This window comes from Buteo buteo, chromosome 12 (assembly GCF_964188355.1).
Source record: "Buteo buteo chromosome 12, bButBut1.hap1.1, whole genome shotgun sequence".
Lineage (NCBI taxonomy): Eukaryota > Metazoa > Chordata > Aves > Accipitriformes > Accipitridae > Buteo > Buteo buteo.
The window spans coordinates 689500-712705 of NC_134182.1; the positions used below are offsets into that span (position 1 = coordinate 689500).

Genomic DNA, 23206 nt, shown 5'->3' on the forward strand with positions numbered 1-23206 from the left:
GGGCACCCCCTCCCCCCCTCCCCTCCCTCCCCCCCCCCCGGGCTCCCCCGATGGATCCCTCCAGGTCCGGGGGGGCGGGGTCACGGGAGGGCAGGCCCCGCCCCCTCGCCCCCTCCCTCAAGCCCCGCCCCCTCGCCCCCCCTCAAGCCCCGCCCCCCCCCTGTGGTGGCGGCCCCGCGGCGGCGGCGGGGGCAGAGGCTGCGGAGCGGCGCGTGGTACGGGGGGGGGGGGGGGCACGCGTGACGTGGCGTGACGTAATAGCGACCCCCGGGGAGGGGTCCCCCCGCGAGTGACGTGGGGAGGGTGAGGGCGGTGACGTTTTGGGGGGGGGGGTGGGGGATCCCTGAGGGGGTTTGGGGGTCCCTGGGAGGGTCCTCAAGGTTTGAGGGGGGGTCCCCGGGGTTTGGGGGGGTCCCTGAGGTTTAGGGGGGGTTTGGGGGTTTTGGGGGTTTTGGGGAGTTTAGGGGTCCCCGGGGTTTGGGGGGATCTCTGGGGTTTGGGGGGGTCCCTGAGGTTTAGGGGGGGTTTGGGGGTCCCTGAGGTTTGGGGGGCTCCCTGAGGTTTAGGGGGGGTTTGGGGGTTTTGGGGGTTTTGGGGAGTTTAGGGGTCCCCGGGGTTTGGGGGGATCTCTGGGGTATGGGGGGGTCCCTGAGGTTTAGGGGGTCCTTGAGGGTTTTGGGGGGTTTAGGGGTCCCCAGGGTTTGGGGGGATCTCTGGGGTTTGGGGGGGTCCCTGAGGTTTGGGAGGGTCCCTGAGGTTTAGGGGGGGTTTGGGGGTTTTGGGGGGTTTAGGTGTCCCCAGGGTTTGGGGGGGGTCCCCGGGGTTTGGGGGGGTCCCCGAGGTTTAGGGGTCCCTGGGGGTTTTGGGGGTCTTTGGGGATTTTGGGGGTCTTGGGGAGTTTGGGGGTCTTGGGGGTTTGGGGGATTCCCAGGGTTTGGGGGTCACCGGGGTTCCCTGAGGTTTAGGGGGTCCTTGAGGGTTTTGGGGAGTTTAGGGGTCCCCAGGGGCTTTTGGGGGGGTCCCCGGGGGATTTTGGGGGCCCTGGAGGTGTCACCCCGGTCCTGGGGAGTTTTGGGGGGGTCCCCAGTTTTTGGGGATCCCTGAGGTTTTGGGGGTTCCCTGGTATTTGGGGGGTCCCTGGGGATTTGGGGGTCTCGAGGAGGGGTCCCGAGTTTGGGGATTCCCCAGGCTTTAGGGGTGCCAGGGGGTTGGGGGTCCTCAATTTGGGGGGGGGGGGCCTGGGAGTCCTCAGATTTGGGGGTGCTTGGAGGGGGGTCCCCAGGTTTGGGGGTGCTGAGGGGGTCCCTCCACCTTTGGGGGCCCCCTCCTACCCTCTCCCCCCTCCCCCCCCCCCAGATGCAGGTGCTGCGGTTCTATGTGCGGCCGGGCCCCCCCGAAAGAGTGGGGGGTCCCGGGGAGGGATCTGGGGGGGCCCCCCCAGGACTGGGACTGGGGTCCCCCCTGCGGGTGGCCCGGGCCGTGGAACCGGGGGTCACCGCTGTCACCTGCGAGCTCTGCTACTACCTGGCCTGGGACGGTACGGGGGGGGGACACGGGGGGGGGACGGGACACGGGGGGTCGGGGGGACGTGGGGGGACAGGGGGAAGGGGGACGGGGGGGGACATGGGGTTTTGGGGACGTGGGGGACTTTGGGGGGGACACAGGGCAGGGGGACAGGGGGGAATATGGGGACATTGGGGGACATGGGGTGACATGGGGGGGTTTTGGGGATGTGGGGGGACAGGGGGGACTCGGGGGGACACGGGGCAGGGGGACAGGGGGGAATATGGGGGGATGTGGGGACATGGGGGGACATGGGGGGGACGGGGGGCAGGGGGATGGGGGAATATGGGGACATTGGGGGACATCAGGGGACATGGGGGGACAGGGGGTTTTGGGGATGGGGGGGACTTGGGGGGACACAGGGCAGGGGACGGGGGAATATGGGGGGACGTGGGGACATGGGGGGACATGGGGGATGGGGGGACATTGGGGGACGTGGGGGACTTGGGGGGACATGGGGGGGACGGGGGGGTCAGGGGCTGCTGGGGACTTTGGGGGGGTTTCAGAGGGATGGGGGGGGCAGTGGGGGGGGACTGGGTGTCAGGGAGGTGTTTGTGGGGGGGGTCCCAACCTTTGGGGTGCGCAGGGGAGACCCCCCCCAGCGCGGAGGAGGGCCGGATCCTGCGCTGGCTCCTGGGGTCCCCCCTGGGAGAGGGGGAGGAGGTGGCCCCCAAAAGTTTCCTGCGCCCCCACGGCCCCCACGTGCTGCTGGAGATTGGGCCCAGGTATGAGGGGGGGGGTCCCATGGGTGCTGGGGGGGTCCCATGGGTGCTGGGGGTCCTGTGGGTGCTGTAGGTGCCTGGTGGGGGGGTCCCCATGGGTGCTGGGGGGTCCCACGGGTGCTGTATGTGCCTGTTGGGGGGGGGTCCCATGGGTGCTGGGGGGGTCCCATGGGTGCTGGGGGTCCCATGGGTGCTGTAGGTGCCTGGTGGGGGGGTCCCATGCATGCTGGGGGTGCTGGAGGGGCTCCTATGGGTGCTGGGGGGTCCCGTGGGTGCTGTAGGTGCCTGGGGGGGGGGTCCCGTGGGTGCTGGGGAGGGGTCCTATGGGTGCTGGGGGTGCCTGGCATGGGGGGTCCCGTGGGTGCTGTGTGTTCCCCGTTGGGGGATCCCACCGGTGCCCAGGGGGGGTCCCGCGGGTTACGGGTGGGAGTCCCACGGGTGCCGTGGGTGCCGGCAGGTTGGGGGTCTCCACGGCCGCCTCCACCAACGCCGTCTCCCTGTGCCGGGCGGCCGGGCTGTGCCGCGTGCGACGCCTGGAGCGCTCCCGCCGCCTCCTGCTCCAGGTGGGCGCCGGGGGGGGCGCGGGAGGCACTGGGGATGCTGGGGACATCGGGGGGGCATCGGCTGTTTTGGGGGTCCCGGTGTCCCCCCTGTCCTTGGGGTCCCCGCGTCCTGGGGGTCCCCAGCGGGACGGGATGGGGTGATGTGGGGCGTGCGTGTCCCATGTGTGTCCCCCCCCCCCAGTTCGAGGGGCAGCCGCCGGCGGGGGCAGCGGGACGGCTGGGGCGGGCGCTGCGGGACCCCATGACGGAACAGCTCTACCCGGAGCCGCTGGTCACCTTCGAGGTCCCCGTGCGCCCCGTCCCCGTCACCACCATCGACGTCCTGCGGGGTGGCCCCCAGGCCCTGGAGAAGGCGGACCACGAGCTGGGTAGGGGGACGGGACGTGGGGGGGGGGACGTGGGGACATGGGGGGAGGTGGGGAGAAGGGGACGTGGTGGGGAACGTGGTGGGGATGTGGGGGCGCTTGGGGACAAGGGGACGTGGCAATATGGGGGACATCGGGGGACGGGGGGACATGGGGGAGACGGGGGGATGTGGGGCTGCGTGGGGACGTGGGGACATGGAGGACAGGAGATGTGGGGACAAGGGGGCGTGAGGACATGGAGAACATGGGGGTGCTTGGGGACATGGGACATGGGGACTTGGGGGGACGAGGGGACATGGGGATGGGGGCTACTTGGAGACATGGGGACATGAAGGACATGGGAGATGAGAACATGGGGACATGAGGGACATGGGAGATGGGGACGTGAAGGACATGGGAGATGAGAACATGGGGACATGGGAGATGAGAACATGGGGACATGAGGGACATGGGAGATGGGGACGTGGAGGACGGGACGTGGGACGCGGAGCTGTGTGGCTGCTTGGGGACATGGGGCGTGATGGGGACATGGGGGACAAAGGACAAGGGGACATGAGGACATCGGACACAAGGACACGGGGACATGGGGACACTTGGGGACAAAGCGTTATGGGGCCACGGGGCGTCCCCGAGGCCCCTGGGTGTGGGTCAAAGGACCTGAGGGGACACGGTGGGGGGTCGGGGGGGGGGATATCGGGGTGTCCCTGGGGACCCTTGGGGACAGCGGTGTCCCCCAGGTCTGGCCTTCGACCCCTGGGACGTGCAGTACTACACCCGCCTCTTCCGCGCCGCCGGCCGCAACCCCACCTCGGTGGAGTGCTTCGACCTGGCCCAGTCCAACAGGTGACCCCCGGACCCCCCCCAAATCCCCCTGACCCCTCCCCAGTCCCCCCCAACCTCCCTCAACCCTCCTCCACCCCCCCAACTCCCCCTGAACTCCCTGACCCCCCCAATTCCCATGACCGTGTCCTCCACTGTTGACACCCCCATGACGATGTCCCCATGTCCCCCATTGATGCCACCTCCCATGTCCATGTCCCTCATTGATGACACTCCCATGACCATGTCCCATGTCCCCCATTGATGCCACCCCCATGTCCGTGTCCCCCCCCGGTGACACTGCCCCCCATGACCGTGTCCCCAGCGAGCACAGCCGCCACTGGTTCTTCAAGGGGCGGTTGGTGGTGGATGGGCGGGAGAAGCCGGAGTCACTCTTCCAGAGCATCATGGGAACCCAGAGCTCCAGCAACCCCAACAATGTCATCAAGTTCTCTGACAACAGCAGGTGGGGCCCATGGGTGCCCCATGGCGTCAAGGCCAGGGGTCCTTGGGGTGGCTGTCACCCATGGGTGACCACGGTGGGGAGGTTGGGGGAGGTTCCATCACCCGTGGGTGATCGTGGCATGGGCAGTGGGGGATCCCATCACCCATGGGTGATGATGGCATGGAGGTTGGGCAGTTCCATCACCCATGGGTGCCCATGACATGGAGGTTGGAGCACCCCACAACCCATGGGTGATGATGGCTTCAAGGTTGAGGAGTCCCATCACCCATGGGTGATGATGGCTTCAAGGTTGAGGAGTCCCATCACCCATGGGTGATGATGGCATGGAGGTTGGGGATATCCCATCACCCATGGGTGATGATGGCGTGGTGGTTGGGCAGTTCCATCACCCATGGGTGCCCATGACATGGAGGTTGCAGCACCCAACAACCCATGGGTGATGATGGCTTCAAGGTTGAGGAGTCCCATCACCCATAGGTGATGATGGCGCGGACGCTAGCAGGATGCCATCACCCATGGGTGCCTGTGCCTCGCCGCGTGGCCCCCCCATTGGGTACCGGAGGGGGTTGACGTGTCCCCTGTCCCCGCAGCGCCATCCGGGGCGTGCCGGTGACGGCGCTGTGGCCGCGGGACCCGGCCGAACCGAGTCCCTTTGAGAAGAGGACGACCATCCGGCACGTCATCTTCACCGCCGAGACCCACAACTTCCCCACCGGTCAGCGGGGTTTGGGGTGGGGAGGGGCCGGGGGGTGTGGTGGGGTGTGGTTTGAGGAGTGGGTGTGTCCTAATCTGGCCCCACCCCCAGCTGTGGCCCCCTTCAGCGGGGCGACGACGGGGACGGGGGGCCGGATCCGGGACGTGCAGTGCACCGGCCGCGGCGCCCACGTCATCGCCGGCACCGCCGGGTACAGCTTCGGCAACCTGCTCATCCCTGGTGAGACCCTCGGGACCCCCCTCCGACCCCCCGGGGTGCCCCCAAACCCCCTGGGGACCCCTTGAACCCCTCCCCCAGGCCCCTTAATATGCGAGGGACCCCCTGAAACCTCCTGGGACCCCCCAATACCCCTGGGACCCCCTCAGGTCCCCCAATACCCCTGGGACCCCCTGAAACTTCCCGGGACCCCCCTAAACACCCAAGAACTTTCAACCCCCCTGGGACCGCCCCCCTCCAGAAACCCCAATATCCCAGGGACCCCCCCAAACCCCTCAGACGCCCTGAACCCCTTCACAATCCCTCAAACTCCTGGGACCCCCCTGGACCCTCCCAGGCACCCCAATACCCCTGGGACTCCCTGAAACCTCCTGGGACCCCCCAATACTCCTTGGACCCCCCTAGGCCCCCCCCCCAGGACCCCAAACCCCCTGGGACCCCCCCCAACTCCCCCAGGACCCCCAATACCCCAGGGATCCCCCCCAAACCCCTTAGACCCCTACATAACCCACAGACCCCCCCCAAAACTCCCCAGGACCCCCCCAAATCTCACTGAACCCCCCAAAACTCCCCCGGTTCCCCCCAAACCTGGGATCCCCCCACCCCTGGGACCCGCCCTCCAAGCCCCGGCTCCCCCCACCCCACCCCCAGCTGGTTGGGCACCCACATGTCCACCCCCACCCCCCCCCCAGGCTACGACCTGCCCTGGGAAGACGGGGCGCAGCCGTACCCCAAATCCTTCGCCCGCCCCCTGGAAATCGCCATCGGGGCCAGCGACGGCGCCAGCGACTACGGCAACAAATTCGGGGAACCTGTGTTGGCTGGTGAGCGGGGACCCCCCTGGGGGACATTTGGGGACCCCTGGGGACATTTGGGGACCTTTCAGGGATGCTCAAAGACCTCCGAGGTCTTGGGGACCCTTGGGGACACCCTACGGCCTTGGTGACCCCAAAGTTATTTGGGGACCTTCCAATGATACTCAAAGATCTCCACGGCCTTGGGGACCCTTGGGGACACCCTGCAGCCTTGGGGACCCCAAGGACATTTGGGGACCCTTCAGGGATGCTCAGAGACCTCCGTGGTCTTGGGGACCCTTGGGGACACCCTACAGCCTTGGGACCCCAAGGACTTTTGAGGACCTTCCAATGACGCTCAAAGATCTCCATGGTCTTGGGGACTCCCTGGGACACTTGGGGACCCTCTAGGTGACGCCCAAAGACCTCCATGGCCTTGGAGACGTCTGGGACATTTGGGGACCCTCCAGCTGACACCCAAAGACCTCCATGGCCTTGGGGACCCTTGTGGACACCCTGCTCTGCCTTGGGGACCTCTGAGATATTTGGGGACCCTCTAGGTGACACCCAAAGATCTTCATGTCCTTGGGGGACCCCTGGGGACCCTTGTGGACACCTGCTGCCTTGGGGACCTCTGGGACATTTTGGGGACCCTTCAGGGACACCCAAAGATCTCCATGGCCTTGGGGACCCCCGGGACGTTTGGGGACCCTCTTGGTGACACCCAAAGAACTCCACGGTCTTGGGGACACGGCGCTGCCTTGGGGACCTTGGGGACATTTAAAGCCCTTTCAGGGGCTCCTGGAGACCTCCATGGCTTTGGGGACCTCTGGGGACCCCCCGGGTTGGGGGGGTGGGATGGTGCCACGTGGTGGGGGGCTTTGGGGTGGCAGGGGAGGTGACGCCGTGGGGTGTCCCCAGGCTTCGCCCGCTCCTTCGGGCAGGTGCTGCCGGGGGGGCAGCGGCGGGAGTGGATCAAACCCATCATGTTCAGCGGCGGCATCGGTGCCATCGAGGACGACCACGTCCGCAAGGAGCCCCCCGAGCCCGGTGAGACCCCCCGGTCCCCCAACACCCCCCCCAGGCCCCCCAAATCCCCATGGGACCCCCAAACTTCCCCCAGGACCCCTAACCCCCCCCCGGGATCCCCAAACCACCCCTGGAACCCCCAAATCCCTATGGGACCCCCAAACTTTTCCTGGAACCCCCAAATCCCTATGGGACCCCCAAATCCCCATGGGACCCACAACCCAGCCCCCCCAGGACCTCCAAATCCCCATCTGACCCCCAAACTTCCCCTGGGACCCCCAAATCCCACCCCCCTCAAGACCCCCAAGCTCCCTGGGGGGGTCCAAGGGGTCTCATCCATGTGTGTGCCCCCCCCAGGGATGCTGGTGGTGAAAGTGGGGGGCCCCGTGTACCGCATCGGCGTCGGCGGGGGGGCTGCCTCCTCCATCCAGGTAAGGGGGAGCCAAGGGGGTCCCTGTGTGTTTTGGGGGGGGGTTGTCTCTACGGTGTGCCCACCCCCCCGCTCCGTGTCCCCAGGTGCAGGGGGACAACGCAGAGGAGCGGGACGCGGGGGCGGTGCAGCGGGGGGACCCCGAGATGGAGCAGAAGATGAACCGGGTGCTGCGGGGCTGCATCGAGAGCGGGGGGGGGAACCCCATCTGCAGCATCCACGACCAGGGGGCTGGCGGCAACGGTACGGGGACACGGGGGGGGGGACACGACGCATGGGGGGGGCGTATGGGGACGGGAGATGACAACAACCCCACCTGTAGCATCTGCCATCACGGGGCTGGTGGCAAGGGCTGGGGGACATGGGGGGGGACGTGGGGGTCATAGGGACATGGGGGGGGGACGTGGGGGTCATAGGGGCATGGGGGGGGGACGTGGGGGTCATAGGGGCATGGGGACGTGGGGGGACAGAGGGAGATGACAACCCCACCTTCAGCATCCACCGTCACGGGGCTGGTGGCAATGGTTTGGGGACGTGGGGACACGAGGACATGGGGGGGATACGAGGGCACGGGGGGGGTCATGGGGATGGGGGGGACACACACACATGGGGGGTGTCCCCAGCGTCCCCGTCACCGCTGTCCCCAGGGAACGTCCTGAAGGAGCTCAGCGAGCCGGCGGGGGCCGTCATCTACGCCAGCCGCTTCCAGGTACCGGCACCCCCCCACCCATGGGACCCCCTCCATCCACGGACCCCCCACCCACAGGACCTCCCTTCACGACCCCCCCCCCCACCCATGGGACCCCCCCCAGCTACGGGACACCCCGATCCCCCCCAGCCACCCCCACCCCTGCTCTCTATGGGGACCCTCGGGTGCCCCCAACCCCATAGGGACCCCCTGGGTGCACCCCCCCCCCCCCGCCGCGGTGTCCCCCCGCCGCGGTGACACGGGTGGTGGCAGCGAGGGGACCCGACGCTGAGCGTGCTGGAGCTGTGGGGCGCCGAGTACCAGGAGTCCAACGCGCTGCTGGTGCGACCGTCCCGAGTGGGGCTGCTGCGGCGCCTGGCCACCCGCGAGCGTTGTCCCCTCTGCGTGGTGGGGACCGTCACCGGGGACGGGCGGGTAAGGGGGCACGGGGCTGGGGACGGGGTGGGGGCGTGGGGACCTGCGGTAGAGGGATGCGGGGACGCGGGGGACAGCGTGGGGGCGTGGAGGACGTGGGGGGATGGGGACGTGGGATGTGGGGACGTGGGACGTAGGGATACAGGGACATGGGGGACAGCGTGGGGACGTGGGGAGATGGGGACGTGGGATGTGGGGATGTGGGGGACACCATGGGGATGTGGGGCTGTAGGGACATGGGGACATGGGACATAGGGATGCAAGTACATGGGGGACGTAGGGACATGGAGGATGTGGGGATGTGGGACATCGGGATGCAGGGGCATGGGGGACAGCGTGGGGACATGGGAACGTGGGGAGATGGGATGTGGGGATGTAGGGATGTGGGGACATGGGGGACACCATGGGGACGTGGAGAACATGGGTTTATGGGGTGTGGGGACGTGGGGACATGGGGGACAGCGTGGGGACATGGGAACGTGGGGAGATGGCGACATGGAGGATGCGGAGACGTGGGGGACACCATGGGGATGTAGGGACATGGGACATAGGGATGCAAGGACATGGGGGACGTAGGGACGTGGAGGACATGGGGACATGGAGGATGTGGGGACATGGGACATAGGGATGCAGGGACATGGGGGACAGCATGGGGACATGGGAAGGTGGGGAGATGGGGACATGGGATGTGGGGATGTAGGGATGTGGGGACATGGGTCATAGGGATGCAGGGACGTGGGGGACACCATGGGGACGTAGGGATGTGGAGGACATGGGGACATGGGGTGTGGGGACGTGCGGACACGTGATAGAGGGATGCGGGGACATGGGGGAGAGCGTGGGGACATGGGGAGATGGGGACGTGGGATGTGGCGACATGGGACATGGGGCTGCAGGGACGTGGGGGACACCATGGGGACGTGGGACGTGAGATGTGGGCACAGGGGGATGTGGGGACATGGAGGACGTGGGTTGTGGGGCACGGGACATGGGAATGTGGGGACTTGGGGACATGGGGACGTGTGATATGGGACGTGGGGGACATGGGGACACACAGGGCCATGTGGGGATGCTGGGCCATGGGGACCTGGAGGGATGTGGGGAGATTGAGGGACACGGGGGGTCCCTGGGGGTGGGTTTGGGGGTCCCTGTCAGCCAAAGGGAGTTTTGAGGGGTCCCTGGGGTCCTTTTGGGGTCCCTGGGGACCAGGAAGGTCCTTGGGGAGTGTTTTGGGGGTGCCCCGGCCCTGCTGACCCCCTCTGCCCCCCAGATCGTGCTGGTGGATGACCTGGAGGCGCCGGTGCCCGAGGGGGGGTCCCACGAGGGGCTGCCCACCCCTGTCAACTTGGAGCTCGAGTGGGTGCTGGGCAAGATGCCCCGAAAGGTGAGGCGGGGGGGGGCAGGAGATCCCTGGGGGTGGACCCACCATGGTCACCCCAGGGGCTGGGACCCAAGGGACACCCCTGGGGTGCTGGGGAACCCCCGATAGGAATGGGGACGCCCCCTCCAGTTGGGAATGGGGACACCCAACGGAGGTGGGGGACCACCACGATGATGGGACCCCCCAGTAGGGACCCCCCGATGGGGATGGGGACAGCTCAGTTGGGAGTGGGGACCCCACGATGATGGGAATGGGGACCCCCAGTTGGGATGGGGACACCCAAGAGGGATGGGGACCCCCGTGGTGATGGGACCCCCATCCCCCTGTGCCCCCCCCAGGAGTTCGTGCTGCAGCGGGTGCCCCCCACCCTGCGCCCGCTGGCGCTGCCCCCGGCGCTGTCGGTGCGGCAGGCGCTGGAGCGGGTCCTGCGGCTCCCGGCGGTGGCCAGCAAGCGCTACCTCACCAACAAGGTACCCCCGTGTCCCCCCTGTGTCCCCCCCGTGTTCCCCCATGTCCCCAACCCCGGCTGTGGGCCCTGCTGGGCCAACTGGCCCGCCCTGCGCCTGCCTCCTGGGCAGCCGTGGTCCCCTCCGTGTCCCCAACCCACTTGGTGGCCACGGTCCCCTCCATGTCCTTGATCCCCTCCGTGTCCCCATCCCACTTGGTGGCCACGGTCCCCTCCATGTCCTTGATCCCCTCCATGTCCCCATCCCACTTGGTGGCCACAGTCCCCTCCGTGTCCCCAACCCACTTGGTGGCCACGGTCCCCTCCATGTCCTTGATCCCCTTCATGTCCCCAACCTACTTGGTGGCCACGGTCCCCTCCGTGTCCCCAACCCACTTGGTGGCCACAGTCCCCTCCATGTCACCAATCCCTCTTCGTTTCACCAATCCCCCTCCGTGTCCCCAATGCTCCTCCCAGCGTGTCCGTGTGCCCCACGTGTCCCCACTCCACGTCCCTCCATGACACGTCCCACTCCGTGTCCCCCATGTCAATGCCACTCCCGGGGAAACGTCCCGGCCCACGTCCCCGTCCCTCCAGGATACGTCCCATCCGCGTCCCCCACATGTCCCAACCCCGTCCCCCCCAAAACCCGTCCCCGTGACCACCTCCCGGCCCGCGTCCCCCGCTGACGCCGCTGTCCCCGGGGCAGGTGGACCGCTCGGTGACGGGGCTGGTGGCCCAGCAGCAGTGCGTGGGACCCCTGCACACGCCGCTAGCCGACGTGGCCGTGGTGGCCCTCTCCCACTTCGACACGGTGGGGGCGGCCACGGCGTTGGGTGAGCAGCCCATCAAGGGCCTGCTGGATCCGGCCGCCGGCGCCCGCCTGGCCCTCACCGAAGCCCTCACCAACCTCGTCTTCGCCCGCATCACCGACCTCCGCGTGAGTACCGCGCCGATGCCGCGGCACGGCCGTAGGGTGGCTACGGGAGCGGTGACATGGTTTTGGTGTGTCCGTGGGATGGCCACGCTCTAGGGGAACGTGCCGCCGCCGCGGCATGGCTACGGGAGCAATGACATGGTGATGGCATGTGATGGGGTGGCCGTGCCATGGGGGACATGCCACCGTCATGGCAAGGCCACGGCATGGCTACAGGAGCAATGTCGTGGTGATGGCATGGCTACGGGATGGCCGCGCCATAGCGTAGTGGCCACGTCACAGCCACAAAGACCGTGCCACTGTCACGTCCTTGCCATGGCAAGACCGTGACGTGGCTACAAGATGGGGCTATGGGGCCGTGGCACGTTTATGGCCGTGGCTACAGGTACCACAGCGTGACCACGGCATGGCCAAGGGGACCATGGCATGGCAAGGGGGACCATGGGGCCACAGCATGGCTGTGGAAGACCATGGCATGGCCATGGCATGGCCGTAGGGGACCACCATAGCGTGGCCATGGCATGGCCAAGGGAGACTATGGTGGGGCCAAGGCATGGCCGTGGAAGACCATGGCATGGCCAAGAGGGCCCACGGCATGGCCATGGCACGGTTCTGGGACATGTGGCTACGGGGTGCCATGTCATTGTCACACCAGGGCCGTGCCGTGGCTACAGGGACCATGGCAGGGTCACATCATGGTCATGGGAGCCACCAGGACCACGTCACTGCCGTGAGGGCCAAACCGTTGTCACCAGGGCCACGTCCTGGTCACAGGGGCTGTGGTGTGGCCACGGGCACCACGCCATGACCACGGCGTGGCCATTGAGATCGCCACCGCCGTGGGGTGGGAGGTGACGGGCGAGGTTGGGTGCTACCGGGGGGACATCTGGGGGGGGTTTGAGGGTGGCAGGAGGGCTCTGGGACACGAGGTGGCTCTGACTTGTCCCCTCCTGTCCTGTCCTGTGTCCTTTTGTGTCCCCACGTCCCCTTTGTTCCCTGCATCTCCACGTCCCCCCGCCGTGGGTCCTGGTGTCTCCACGTCCTCGTGTCCGCGTCTTCTCGGTGTCCCCCACCCCGTGTCTCCGGTGTCCCCAGGACGTGAAGTGCTCGGGGAACTGGATGTGGGGGGCGAAGACGGGGGCGGAGGGCGGGGCGCTGGTGACGGCGTGCGAGGGGCTGGTGGGGCTCCTGCACCGCCTGGGCGTGGCCATCGACGGGGGCAAGGACTCGCTCAGCATGGCCGCCCGCGTCGGCACCGAAACCGTCCTGGCGCCCGGTGAGTCCCGTCGGCCGGGACTGGGGGCGGCGGGTGCGGTTGGCGTGGCGCGGGGTCGTGGGTGCCACGGGCACCGTCGTGGCCGGGGAACCCGGGGGTGTCACCGCTGGGAGGACGGGGAGCGGTGCTACCACCATGGTGATGGGTGCCATGGCACCAAGACCCATGGGTGTCACCACCACGATGATGGGTGATGGGTGCCACCACCACGATGATGGCTGATGGGTGCCACAGAAGTAGGACCCATGGGGGCCACCACAACGATGATGGCTGATGGGTGCCACCACAACGATGATGGGTGATGGGTGCCACAGAAGTAGGACCCATGGGTGCCACCACCACGATGATGGGTGATGGGTGCCACGGCACCAGGACCTATGGGTGCCACCACCACGATGATGGGTGATGGGTGCCACAGAAGTAGGACCCATGCGTGCCACCACCACGATGATGGGTGATGGGTGCCATGGCACCAAGACCCATGGGTGCCACCACAATGATGATGGGTGATGGGTGCCATGACACCAAGACCCATGGGTGCCACCACAATGATGATGGGTGATGGGTGCCACCACCACGATGATGGGTGATGGGTGCCATGACACCAAGACCCATGGGTGCCACCACAATGATGATGGGTGATGGGTGCCACCACCACGATGATGGGTGATGGGTGCCATGACACCAAGACCCATGGGTGCCACCACAATGATGATGGGTGATGGGTGCCACCACCACGATGATGGGTGATGGGTGCCATGACACCAAGACCCACGGGGGCCACCACCACGATGATGGGTCACGGATGCCACCACCATGGCGCTGTGACCCATGGGTGCCACCACCCCTACTCCTGGCCATGGGTCCCCCACTTTGACCCCATGCCCCCCATGTGACCCCAAGCCCCCCATGACCCTGTGACCCCCGGTGACCTCTTGACCCCTGCCCAGGCACCCTGGTGGTCTCGGCCTACGCCGTCTGCCCTGACATCACGGCTACCGTCACCCCCGACCTCAAGTGTCCTGATGGCAAAGGTCAGTGACCCCGGCGGGTTTTGGGGTGCCCTCAGGGAGCCAGGACCCCCCCATGGAGGTTTTGGGGTGCCCTGGGGGCAGGCTGGGATCCCTGGGTGAATTTTGGGGTGCTTGCAGGGGGTCGGGACCCTCCATGGATTTTGGGGTCCTGCCGGAGCCCCGTTGTGACCCCTGGGGAGTTTTGGGGTGCTGTGACTCCTGCGAGGAGTTGGGGTGCCTTTGGGGGACCTTGGGGTGCTGTAGACCCCCCCCATGGAATTTGGGGTCCCCCAGGAGCCCCATTGTAAACCCTGGGTGAATTTTGGGGTGCTTGCAGGAGGATGGGACCCTCCATGGATTTTGGGGTGCCCGGGAGTGGTTTAGGGTAACCGAGGGGTGGTGGTGACACCCTGGTGAGATTTTGGGGTGCTGTGATGACTCCTGGGAGAGGTTGGGGTGCCTGTGGGGGACCTTGGGGTGCTGTAGACCCCCCCCAAGGATTTTGGGGTCCCCCAAGGAGTCCTGCTGTAAACCCTAGGGATTTTTGGGGTGCTGTGACTCCTGGGAGGCGTTGGGGTGCCAGTGGGGGGCCTTGGGGTGCTTGTAGACCCCCCATGGAATTTTGGGGTGCCCAGGAGCCTTGGAGTGACCCCTGGGGAATTTTGGGGTGCTGTGACTCCGGGGAGAGGTTGGGGTGCCTGTGGGGGACCTTGGGGTGCTGTAGCCCACCCCCTGGATTTTGGGGTCCCCCAGGAGCCCTTTTGTGGGTGCAGCTGAGCCCGGGGCGGCACCGTTTGGGGGGCAGCGCCCTGGCCCAGGTCTTCTCGCAGTTGGGGGACGCCTGCCCCGACCTGGAGGACCCCGAGGTGCTGGCCGCCGCCTTCCGTGTCACCCAACGCCTCATCGAAGGTGGGCGCTCGGGGTGGGACCCCCCCTTTGGGGGATTGGGGTGGGTGGGAGAAAAGGGGAGCCTGGGGGGGGATTTGGGGTGCAGGGGGGATTTGGGGTGTTGGGGGGATTGAGGTGGGGTGGGGGGATTTGGGGTGCAGGGGAGATTTGGGGGATTTGGGGTTTTGGGGTGAAAGGGGGGATTTGGGGTGGGGAGGGATTTGGGGTAAAGGGGAGGAGATTTGGGGTGCAGAGAGAATTTGGGGAGAAAGGGGGGATTTGGGATGCAGGGGGGGATTTGGGGGGTGTGAGGGATTTGGGGGGGATTGGGGTGCAGGGGAGATTTGGGTTATTTGGGGTTTTGGGGTGAAAGGGAGGGATTTGGGGTAAAGGGGAGGAGATTTGGGGTGCAGAGAGAATTTGGGGAGAGAAAGGGGGGTTTGGGGTGTGGGGGATTTGGGGTGCAGGGGGGATTTGGGTGTAAAGAAGATTTGGGGTGCAGGGGGATTGGGGGTGTGTGGGAAGATTTGGGGCGCAGGGGGGGGTCAGGGTGCACGGGGTGGGAACTGGGGTGACCAGAGGCGACCCCAGGGTCGGGGTCCGTAGGAATTGGGTCGGGGGGGGGGGTGTGTCGGGGTGCCAGGGGGTGACGCCTGCCGCTGCGCCCCAGAGCGGGGGCTGCGGGCGGGCCACGACGTGAGCGACGGGGGGCTGCTGGGCTGCCTGCTGGAGATGGCCTTCGCCGGCAACTGCGGCCTCCGGGTGGACGTCGCCGCCGTCCCCCCCGACGCCTCTCGTGAGTCACCGTCGCCCTTCCCCGGGAACGCTGGGGGACACCCCTGAGGCACCCCAATCTGGGGACACCCCCCCCCCCCCCCCACCCCGGGACCTTCCCAGGTTGGGGAACCGCCAGGAACCGCTGGAGAGCCCTCAGCGCCGCGTCCCACCTCCCGTGTCCCCACCTCTCGTGCGCTGTCCCCCCACGTCCGGTTGTCCCACGTTCCCATGTCCATCTATGTCCCCACGTGGCTCGTCCCCATGTCCCATGTCCTCGTGCGCCTGTGTTCCCATGGTCCCTATGTCCCCACGTCTCCACATCCCCTGTCCTCATGTCCCATAGGTCCAATGTCCCATGTCCCCACATCCCCTGTCCCTATGTCCCATGGCCCCATGTCCTCATGGCCCCATTATCCCATGTCCCATGTCCTCACATCCCCTATCTCCTGTGTCCCATGTCCCCATGTCCCATGTCCCCATCATCCCGTCCCCATTATCCCATGTCCCCATGTCCCCACATCCCCATGTCCCCACATCCCCTGTCCATGTCCTCATGTCCCCATTATCCCGTGTCCCTGTGTCCCATGTCCCCACATCCCCTGTCACTATGTCCCATGTCCTCATGGCCCCGTTGTCCCATGTCCCCACATCCCCACATCCTCATGTCCCCTGTCCCATGTCCCCACATCCCCATGTCCTATGTCCCCACGTCCCCATGTCCCATGTCCCCACATCCCCTGTTGCTATGTCCTATGTCCCCATGTCCCCATTATCCCATGTCCCCATGTCCCCATTATCCCATGTCCCATGTCCCCACGTTCCCACGTCCCCGTGTCCCATGTCCCCACATCCCCTGTTGCTATGTCCTATGTCCTCATGTCCCCATTATCCCCTGTCCCATGTCCCCATTATCCCATGTCCCCATGTCCTCATGTCCCCATTATCCCATGTCCCCATGTCCCCACGTCCCCGTGTCCCATGTCCCCACATCCCCTGTTGCTATGTCCTCATGTCCCCATTATCCCATGTCCCCACGTCCCCTGTTGCTATGTCCTATGTCCTCATGTCCCCATTATCCCATGTCCCCATGTCCTCATGTCCCCATTATCCCATGTCCCATGTCCCCATGTCCCCGTGTCCCATGTCCCCACATCCCCTGTTGCTATGTCCTCATGTCCCCATTATCCCATGTCCCATGTCCCCACATCCCCATGTCCCGTGTCCCATGTCCCCACATCCCCTGTTGCTATGTCCTATGTCCTCATGTCCCCATTGTCCCATGTCCCATGTCCCCATGTCCCCGTTATCCCATGTCCCATGTCCCCATGTCCTCATGTCCCATGTCCCCACATCCCCTGTCGCTATGTCCCACGTCCCCTGTCCTGTCCCCCACGTCCCCACGTCCCCTGTCCCCATTATCCCCCGTCCCCCCCTCCCCGCACGTCCCACGTCTCCATGCCCGACGTCCCACGCCACCGCCCTCCCGCCCGCGTCCCTTGTCCCCGCAGCGCTGGCCGTGCTGTTCGCGGAGGAGCCGGGGCTGGTGCTGGAGGTGCCGCTGGGCACCAGCGTCGACGTCTGCCGCCGCTACCAGGAGGCCGGCGTGCGCTGCGTCCCCGTTGGCCACAGCGGCCCCTACGGGCCTGACGCCACGGTGAGGGGACGTGGGGACGCGGGGACGGCAGGGGGCCAGGGCTGGCCCTGTGGGCACGGGAGGTGACTCGGGAGGTGGACCTGCAGACGTGTCCCCGTGGTGTCCTGGTGGGACAGGAGGTGGCCGTGTCCCCATGGCCGTGTCCCCATGGTGTCATGGTGGGAGAGGAGGTGACCGTGTCCCCATGGTGTCCTGGTGGGACAGGAGGTGACCATGTCCCCATGGTGTCGTGGTGGGAGAGGAGGTGACCGTGTCCCCATGGTGTTGTGGTGGGACAGGAGGTGACCATGTCCCCATGGTGTTGTGGTGGGACAGGAGGTGGCCATGTCCCCATGGCTGTGTCCCCATGGTATATGGTGGGACAGGAGGTGACTGTGTCCCCATGGTGTCGTGGTGGGACAGGAGGTGGCCATGTCCCCATGGCTGTGTCCCCATGGTATATGGTGGGACAGGAGGTGGCCATGTCCCCATGGCTGTGTCCCCATGGTATATGGTGGGACAGGAGGTGACCGTGTCCCCATGGTGTCGTGGTGGGACAGGAGGTGGCCGTGTCCCCATGGCCGTGTCCCCATGGTGTCATGGTGGGAGAGGAGGTGACCATGTCCCCATGGTGTCGTGGTGGGACAGGAGGTGACCATGTCCCCATGGTGTTATGGTGGGACAGGAGGTGGCCGTGTCCCCATGGCCATGTCCCCGTGGTATGTGGTGGGACAGGAGGTGACCATGTCCCCATGGTGTCATGGTGGGACAGGAGGTGGCCGTGTCCCCATGGTGTTGTGGTGGGACAGGAGGTGGCCGTGTCCCCATGGCTGTGTCCCCATGATGTTGTGGTGGGACAGGAGGTGACCATGTCCCCATGGTGTCCTGGTGGGATAGGAGGTGGCCGTGTCCCCATGGCTGTGTCCCCATGGTATATGGTGGGACAGGAGGTGGCCATGGCCGTGTCCCCATGCCCATGTCCCCATGGTGTTATGGTCCAACAGGAGGTGGCCATTGCTATGTCCCTGTGTCCTGCTGGGGGTGTGGACGGCATTGGCCATAGTGATGGCCATGGTGGTGGCCATGTCCCTGACCATCCCCGTGTCCCCATGGCAGGTTCAGGTGGTGGTGGCCATGGTGGTGGCCATGTCCCTGACCATCCCCGTGTCCCCATGGCAGGTTCAGGTGGTGGTGGCCATGGTGGTAGCCATGTTCCTCACCATCCCCGTGTCCCCATGGCAGGTTCAGGTGGTGGTGGCCATGGTGGTAGCCATGTTCCTCACCATCCCCGTGTCCCCATGGCAGGTTCAGGTGGTGGTGGCAGGCACGACCGTGCTGTCCGAGCCCGTTGGGGACCTGCGGGCGCTTTGGGAGGAGACCAGTTTCCGACTGGAGCGGGAGCAGGCGGCCGTGGACTGCGTGGTCCAGGAGGAGGCTGGGCTGCGCCGGCGCCAGGGACCTACTTTCACCCTCACCTTCGACCCCTTCGAGGAGCCCCCCCTGCTCCGGCACATGGGTGAGGGGCTGGGGGGTCATGGGGGTCTGGGAGGTCTTGGGGGTCATGGGGGTCTTGGGGGTCATGGAGGGCTGGGAGGTCATGGGGGTCTGGGGGACCATGGGGGTCTTGGGGGTCTGGGAAGACATGGGGGTCTGGAAGGTCTTGGGGGTCTGGGGAGACATGGGGGGCTGGGGGGTCATGGGGGTCTTGGGGATCATGGAGGTCTGGGGAGTCATGGTGGGCTGGGAGGTCATGGGGGTCTTGAGGGTCTGGGAAGACATGGGGGTCTTGGGGGTCGTGGGGGTCTTGGGGGCCATGGAGGTCTGGGAAGACATGGTGGGCTGGGAGGTCTTGGGGGTCTGGGAAGACATGGGGGTCTTGGGGGTCATGGAGGTCTGGGGAGACATGGGCGTCTTGGGGGACCTGGGGAGTTGGGAGATCATGGGGGTCACGATCCTGGGGGTCTGGGGTTCCTGGGGGTCACGCTGGGGTGGACATGGGGGTCTGGGGGTCCGCAGGGACAGGGTCTGACCCCGATGTCCCCAGAGCTACCAGGCCCGCGGGTGGCCATCTTGCGGGAGGAAGGCAGCAACGGGGACCGCGAGATGGCGGCCGCCTTCGTCATGGCCGGCTTCCAGGTAAGGGACCCCCCCCAACCCTGACCCCCACCTCCTGGGGGTCGTGTCCCCCCCCCCAGAGTGGGCCAGGGGACCCAAGCGTCCGGGTGTCCCCAGGTGTGGGACGTGACGACGGAGGACCTCTGCTCGGGCACCGTCACCCTCGATGGCTTCCGGGGGCTCGTCTTCGTGGGGGGGTTCAGCTACGCCGACGTCCTCGGCTCCGCCAAGGGTGAGAAACTTGGGGTACCCCCCCCCCTTAAATTCACGCCTGGGGGGGATCCATACTATTTGGAGCATCCCTGGTTTTTAGGGTGCCCCTAGTTTTGGGGTGCAGCTGGTTTTGGGGTGTCCCTGGTTCAGGGTGGTTCTAGTTTTGGGGTGCCCTTGGTTTTGGGGTGTCCCTGCTTCTCAATAACCCTAGTTTTGGGGTGTGCCTGGTTTTGAGTGACCCGGGTTTTGGGGTGGCCCAGGTTTTGGGGTGTCCCTGGTTCAGAGTGACCCTAGATTTGGGGTGCTCTTGGTTTTGGGGTGGCCCGGTTTTTAGGGTGTCCCTAGTTTTGGGGTGCCTCTGGTTTTGGGGCATCCCTGGTTCAGGGTGCCTCTGGTTTTGGGGTGCCCCAGGTTTTTAGGTTGTTCCTAGTTTTGGGGTGCTGTGTTTCAGGAGTGCAGGGGTCCCCATTTTGGGGGTGCAGCGTGTCAGGTGTGCTGGGGTCCCCATTTTTAAGGTGCCCCTGATTTGGGGTTGCTGTGTTTTGGGGGGGCAGGGGTCCCCATTGTGGGGGTGCCCCTGATTTGGGGGGTGCATGGTGTTGTAGGTGCTGGGTGCAGGCGTCCCTGTCTTCACGGGTGCCCCTGTTTTGGGGGTGCAGGGTGTCAGGGGTGCTGGGTGGGGGGGTCCCCACTTTGGGGGTGCCCTGACCCCCCTTTTTTTTTTTTTTTTTGATGTGTCCCCCCCTTCTCCCATCCAAGGCTGGGCAGCCGCCGTCCGCTTCCACCCGCGGGTGCGGGTCGCCCTGGAACGCTTCCGCCGGCGCCCCGACACCTTCAGCCTCGGGGTCTGCAACGGCTGCCAGCTCCTGGCCCTGCTGGGCTGGGTGGGACCACCCACTGGTGGGTGCTGGGGGGGGGGCACCCACGGCGGGGGGGGGGTCCTGCGGAGGAGGGGGTCACCCATGGGGGATGTCGTCCCTTGGGGGGGCACCTATGGGTGGGGGTCCTATGGTGGGGGTCACCCATGGGGGATGTCGTCCCTTTGGGGGGGGTCACCCATGCGTGGGGGTCCTATGGTGGGGGTCACCCATGGGTGGGGGTCCTATGGAGGAGGGGGTGATGCATGGGGGATGTTGTCCCATGGGTGGGGGTCCTATGGTGGGGGTCACCCATGGGGGATGTTGTCCCTTTGGGGGGGGGTCACCCATGCGTGGGGGTCCTATGGTGGGGGTCACCCATGGGTGGGGGTCCTATGGAGGAGGGGGTGATGCATGGGGGGTGTTGTCCCATGGGTGGGGGTCCTATGGTGGGGGTCACCCATGGGGGATGTTGTCCCTTTGGGGGGGGTCACCCATGGGTGGGGGTCCTATGGAGGAGGGGATCACCCATGGGGGATGTTGTCCCTTGGGGGGGCACCCATGGGTGGGGGTCCTATGGAGGAGGGGGTCACCCATGGGGGATGTCGTCCCATGGGTGGGGGTCCTATGGTGGGGGTCACCCATGGGGGATGTCATCCCTTGGGTGGGGGGGTCCTTGGGTGGGTGGGGGGAGTCCCATGCAGAAGGGGGGGGGGGGTCACCCATGGGTGATGTCATCCCTTGGGGGGGGTGGTGTCCCATGGGTGGGGGTCATGCATGGGTGATGTTGTCCCTTGGGGGGGTGTCCCATGGAGGAGGGGGTCACCCAAGGGGGGCGTCCCTTGTGGGGGGGGGGGTGTCTGCTGCGTGGGGGGCATCCCTTGGGGGTGTCCCCAAGGGGTGTCCCCTGGGTGGGTGGGGGGTGCCTGGGGGCCTCCCCTTGGGGTGACCTGGGCGGTGTGGGGCGCAGAGGAGGGGGCCCCCCCCGCGGTGGTGCTGAGCCCCAACATGTCGGGGCGCTTCGAGTCGCGGTTCGTGGCCGTGCGCGTGGAGCCGGGGCCGGCCCTGATGCTGCGGGGGATGGCGGGCTCCTGCCTGGGCGTCTGGGTGGCCCACGGGGAAGGTGGGGGCGCTGGGAGGACTGGGGGGGCGCTGGGGGGCTTGGGGGCACTGGGAATACGGGGAGGATTGGGGGGCACTGGGAGTACTGGGAGTATGGGGGGTGCTGGGAGGGCACTGGGAATATGGGGAGGATTGGGGGGCACTGGGAGGGCACTGGAAGTACTGGGGAGCACTGGGGGGCAGCACTGGGGGGGCACTGGGGGGCGCTGGGAATGCTGGGAGCATTGGGGGGCAGCACTGGGGGACACTGGGAGCACTGGGGGGCAGCACTGGGGGGGCACTGGGAGCACTGGAAGCACTCGGGGGGGGATACTGGGAGCACTGGGGGGATACTGGGAGCACTGGGGGGGCACTGGGAGCACTGGGGATGCCCCATCGCCCCACACCTGCCACTGCGAGACCCTCTTTGCGGTGACACCCATGGGTGCCCCCCCCTTTTCCCCTTTCTTTCCCCAGGCCGGTTCCAGTTCCGGGCTCCCGATGGAATAACGGCGGCGCTGGGGGGGGGCCTGGTCCCCCTTCGTTACGTGGACGACGCGGGGCGCCCCACGGCCAAGTACCCCCTCAACCCCAACGGCTCGGGGGGGGCGGCGGCCGCCCTCTGCTCCCCCTGCGGCCGCCATTTGGCCATCATGCCTCACCCCGAGCGGGGGGTCCGCGCCTGGCAGTGGCCCTGGTGGCCCCCCGTGTGGGGGCGCCCCGCGGGGGGGGACGGGGGGCACGGCGCCCCTTGGCTCCGCATGTTCCGCAACGCCTGCGAGTGGTGCTTGCGTTGGCCCCACGGCGAGGTCTGAGCTGCCCCACGGCTGCCCACCCCCCCCCCCCCACGTCCATTCCCTCCCCTACGTCCGATTCCTCCGGCTAGACCCACGGACTGACCCACGGATGGACCCGAGGCGTGGGCTGCCCCACGGAAAGACTTGACCCACTGATGGACCCGAGGCGTGGGCTGCCCCACGGAAAGACTTGACCCACAGACAGACCCACGGATGGACCCAAGGCGTGGGCTGCCCCACAGAAAGACTTGACCCACAGACAGACCCACGGATGGACCCAAGGCGTGGGCTGCCCCACAGAAAGACTTGACCCACGGACTGACCCACGGATGGACCCGAGGTGTGGGCTGCCCCACGGAAAGACTTGACCCACGGACAGACCCAAGGAGGGACCTGAGCCACAGCCAGCCCCATGGCTGCCCCATAGAAAGACTTGACCCACGGATGGACCTGAGGTGTGGGCTGCCCCACAGAAAGATTTGACCCACGGACTGACCCACGGAGGGACCTGTGCCATGGGTGGCCCCACGGCTGCCCCATAGAAAGCTTTGACCCACGGGACTGACCCACGGATGGACCTGAGCCACAGACCTGACCCACAGACAGACCCACGGAGGGACCTGACCCACGGGCCGCCCCACAGAAAGACCCACGGACAGACCTGAGCCACAGGCAGCCCCACGGCTGCCCCACAGAAAGACCAGACCCACGGACAGACCCACAGATGGACCTGACCCACGGGTGGCCCCACAGCTGCCCCATAGAAGGACCCACGGACTGACCCACAGATGGACCTGACCCACGGCTGCCCCACGGATGGACCCGACCCACAGACAGCCCCACGGCTGCCCCATAGAAGGACCAGACCCACGGATTGACCTGACCCATAGCCAGCCCCATGGCTGCCCCACAGAGACCCCTGACCCCCCCCCCACTGCCCAATGGGAGCTGAAACCCCTCCCCCTCCC

General features: G+C 66.7%; 1 protein-coding gene across 4 annotated transcripts; it reads left to right on the forward strand.

Annotated features, from left to right (window-relative positions):
* Positions 1 to 160: 160 nt before the first annotated feature.
* PFAS (phosphoribosylformylglycinamidine synthase) lies at positions 161 to 23010 on the forward strand. Of its 4 annotated transcripts, XM_075042326.1 has the most exons (29): positions 161 to 215; positions 1357 to 1537; positions 2150 to 2288; positions 2743 to 2848; positions 3030 to 3216; positions 3951 to 4056; positions 4358 to 4498; positions 5089 to 5213; positions 5304 to 5432; positions 6122 to 6253; positions 7145 to 7273; positions 7610 to 7683; positions 7769 to 7925; positions 8330 to 8391; positions 8644 to 8805; positions 10076 to 10189; positions 10525 to 10656; positions 11341 to 11571; positions 12664 to 12844; positions 13795 to 13878; positions 14611 to 14766; positions 15416 to 15541; positions 17031 to 17176; positions 18461 to 18671; positions 19200 to 19291; positions 19388 to 19502; positions 20243 to 20383; positions 21311 to 21463; positions 21919 to 23010. In XM_075042326.1, the coding sequence occupies exons 2-29, from the start codon at positions 1357 to 1359 to the stop codon at positions 22254 to 22256; spliced, it is 4050 nt and encodes a 1349-aa protein (XP_074898427.1). In that variant the 5' UTR covers positions 161 to 215; the 3' UTR covers positions 22257 to 23010. The 4 variants fall into 4 exon arrangements, with proteins under 4 accessions (XP_074898427.1, XP_074898428.1, XP_074898429.1 ...); XM_075042327.1 differs by lacking the exon at positions 21311 to 21463; XM_075042328.1 differs by lacking the exons at positions 17031 to 17176; positions 21311 to 21463.
* The last annotated feature ends 196 nt before the right edge of the window (positions 23011 to 23206 follow it).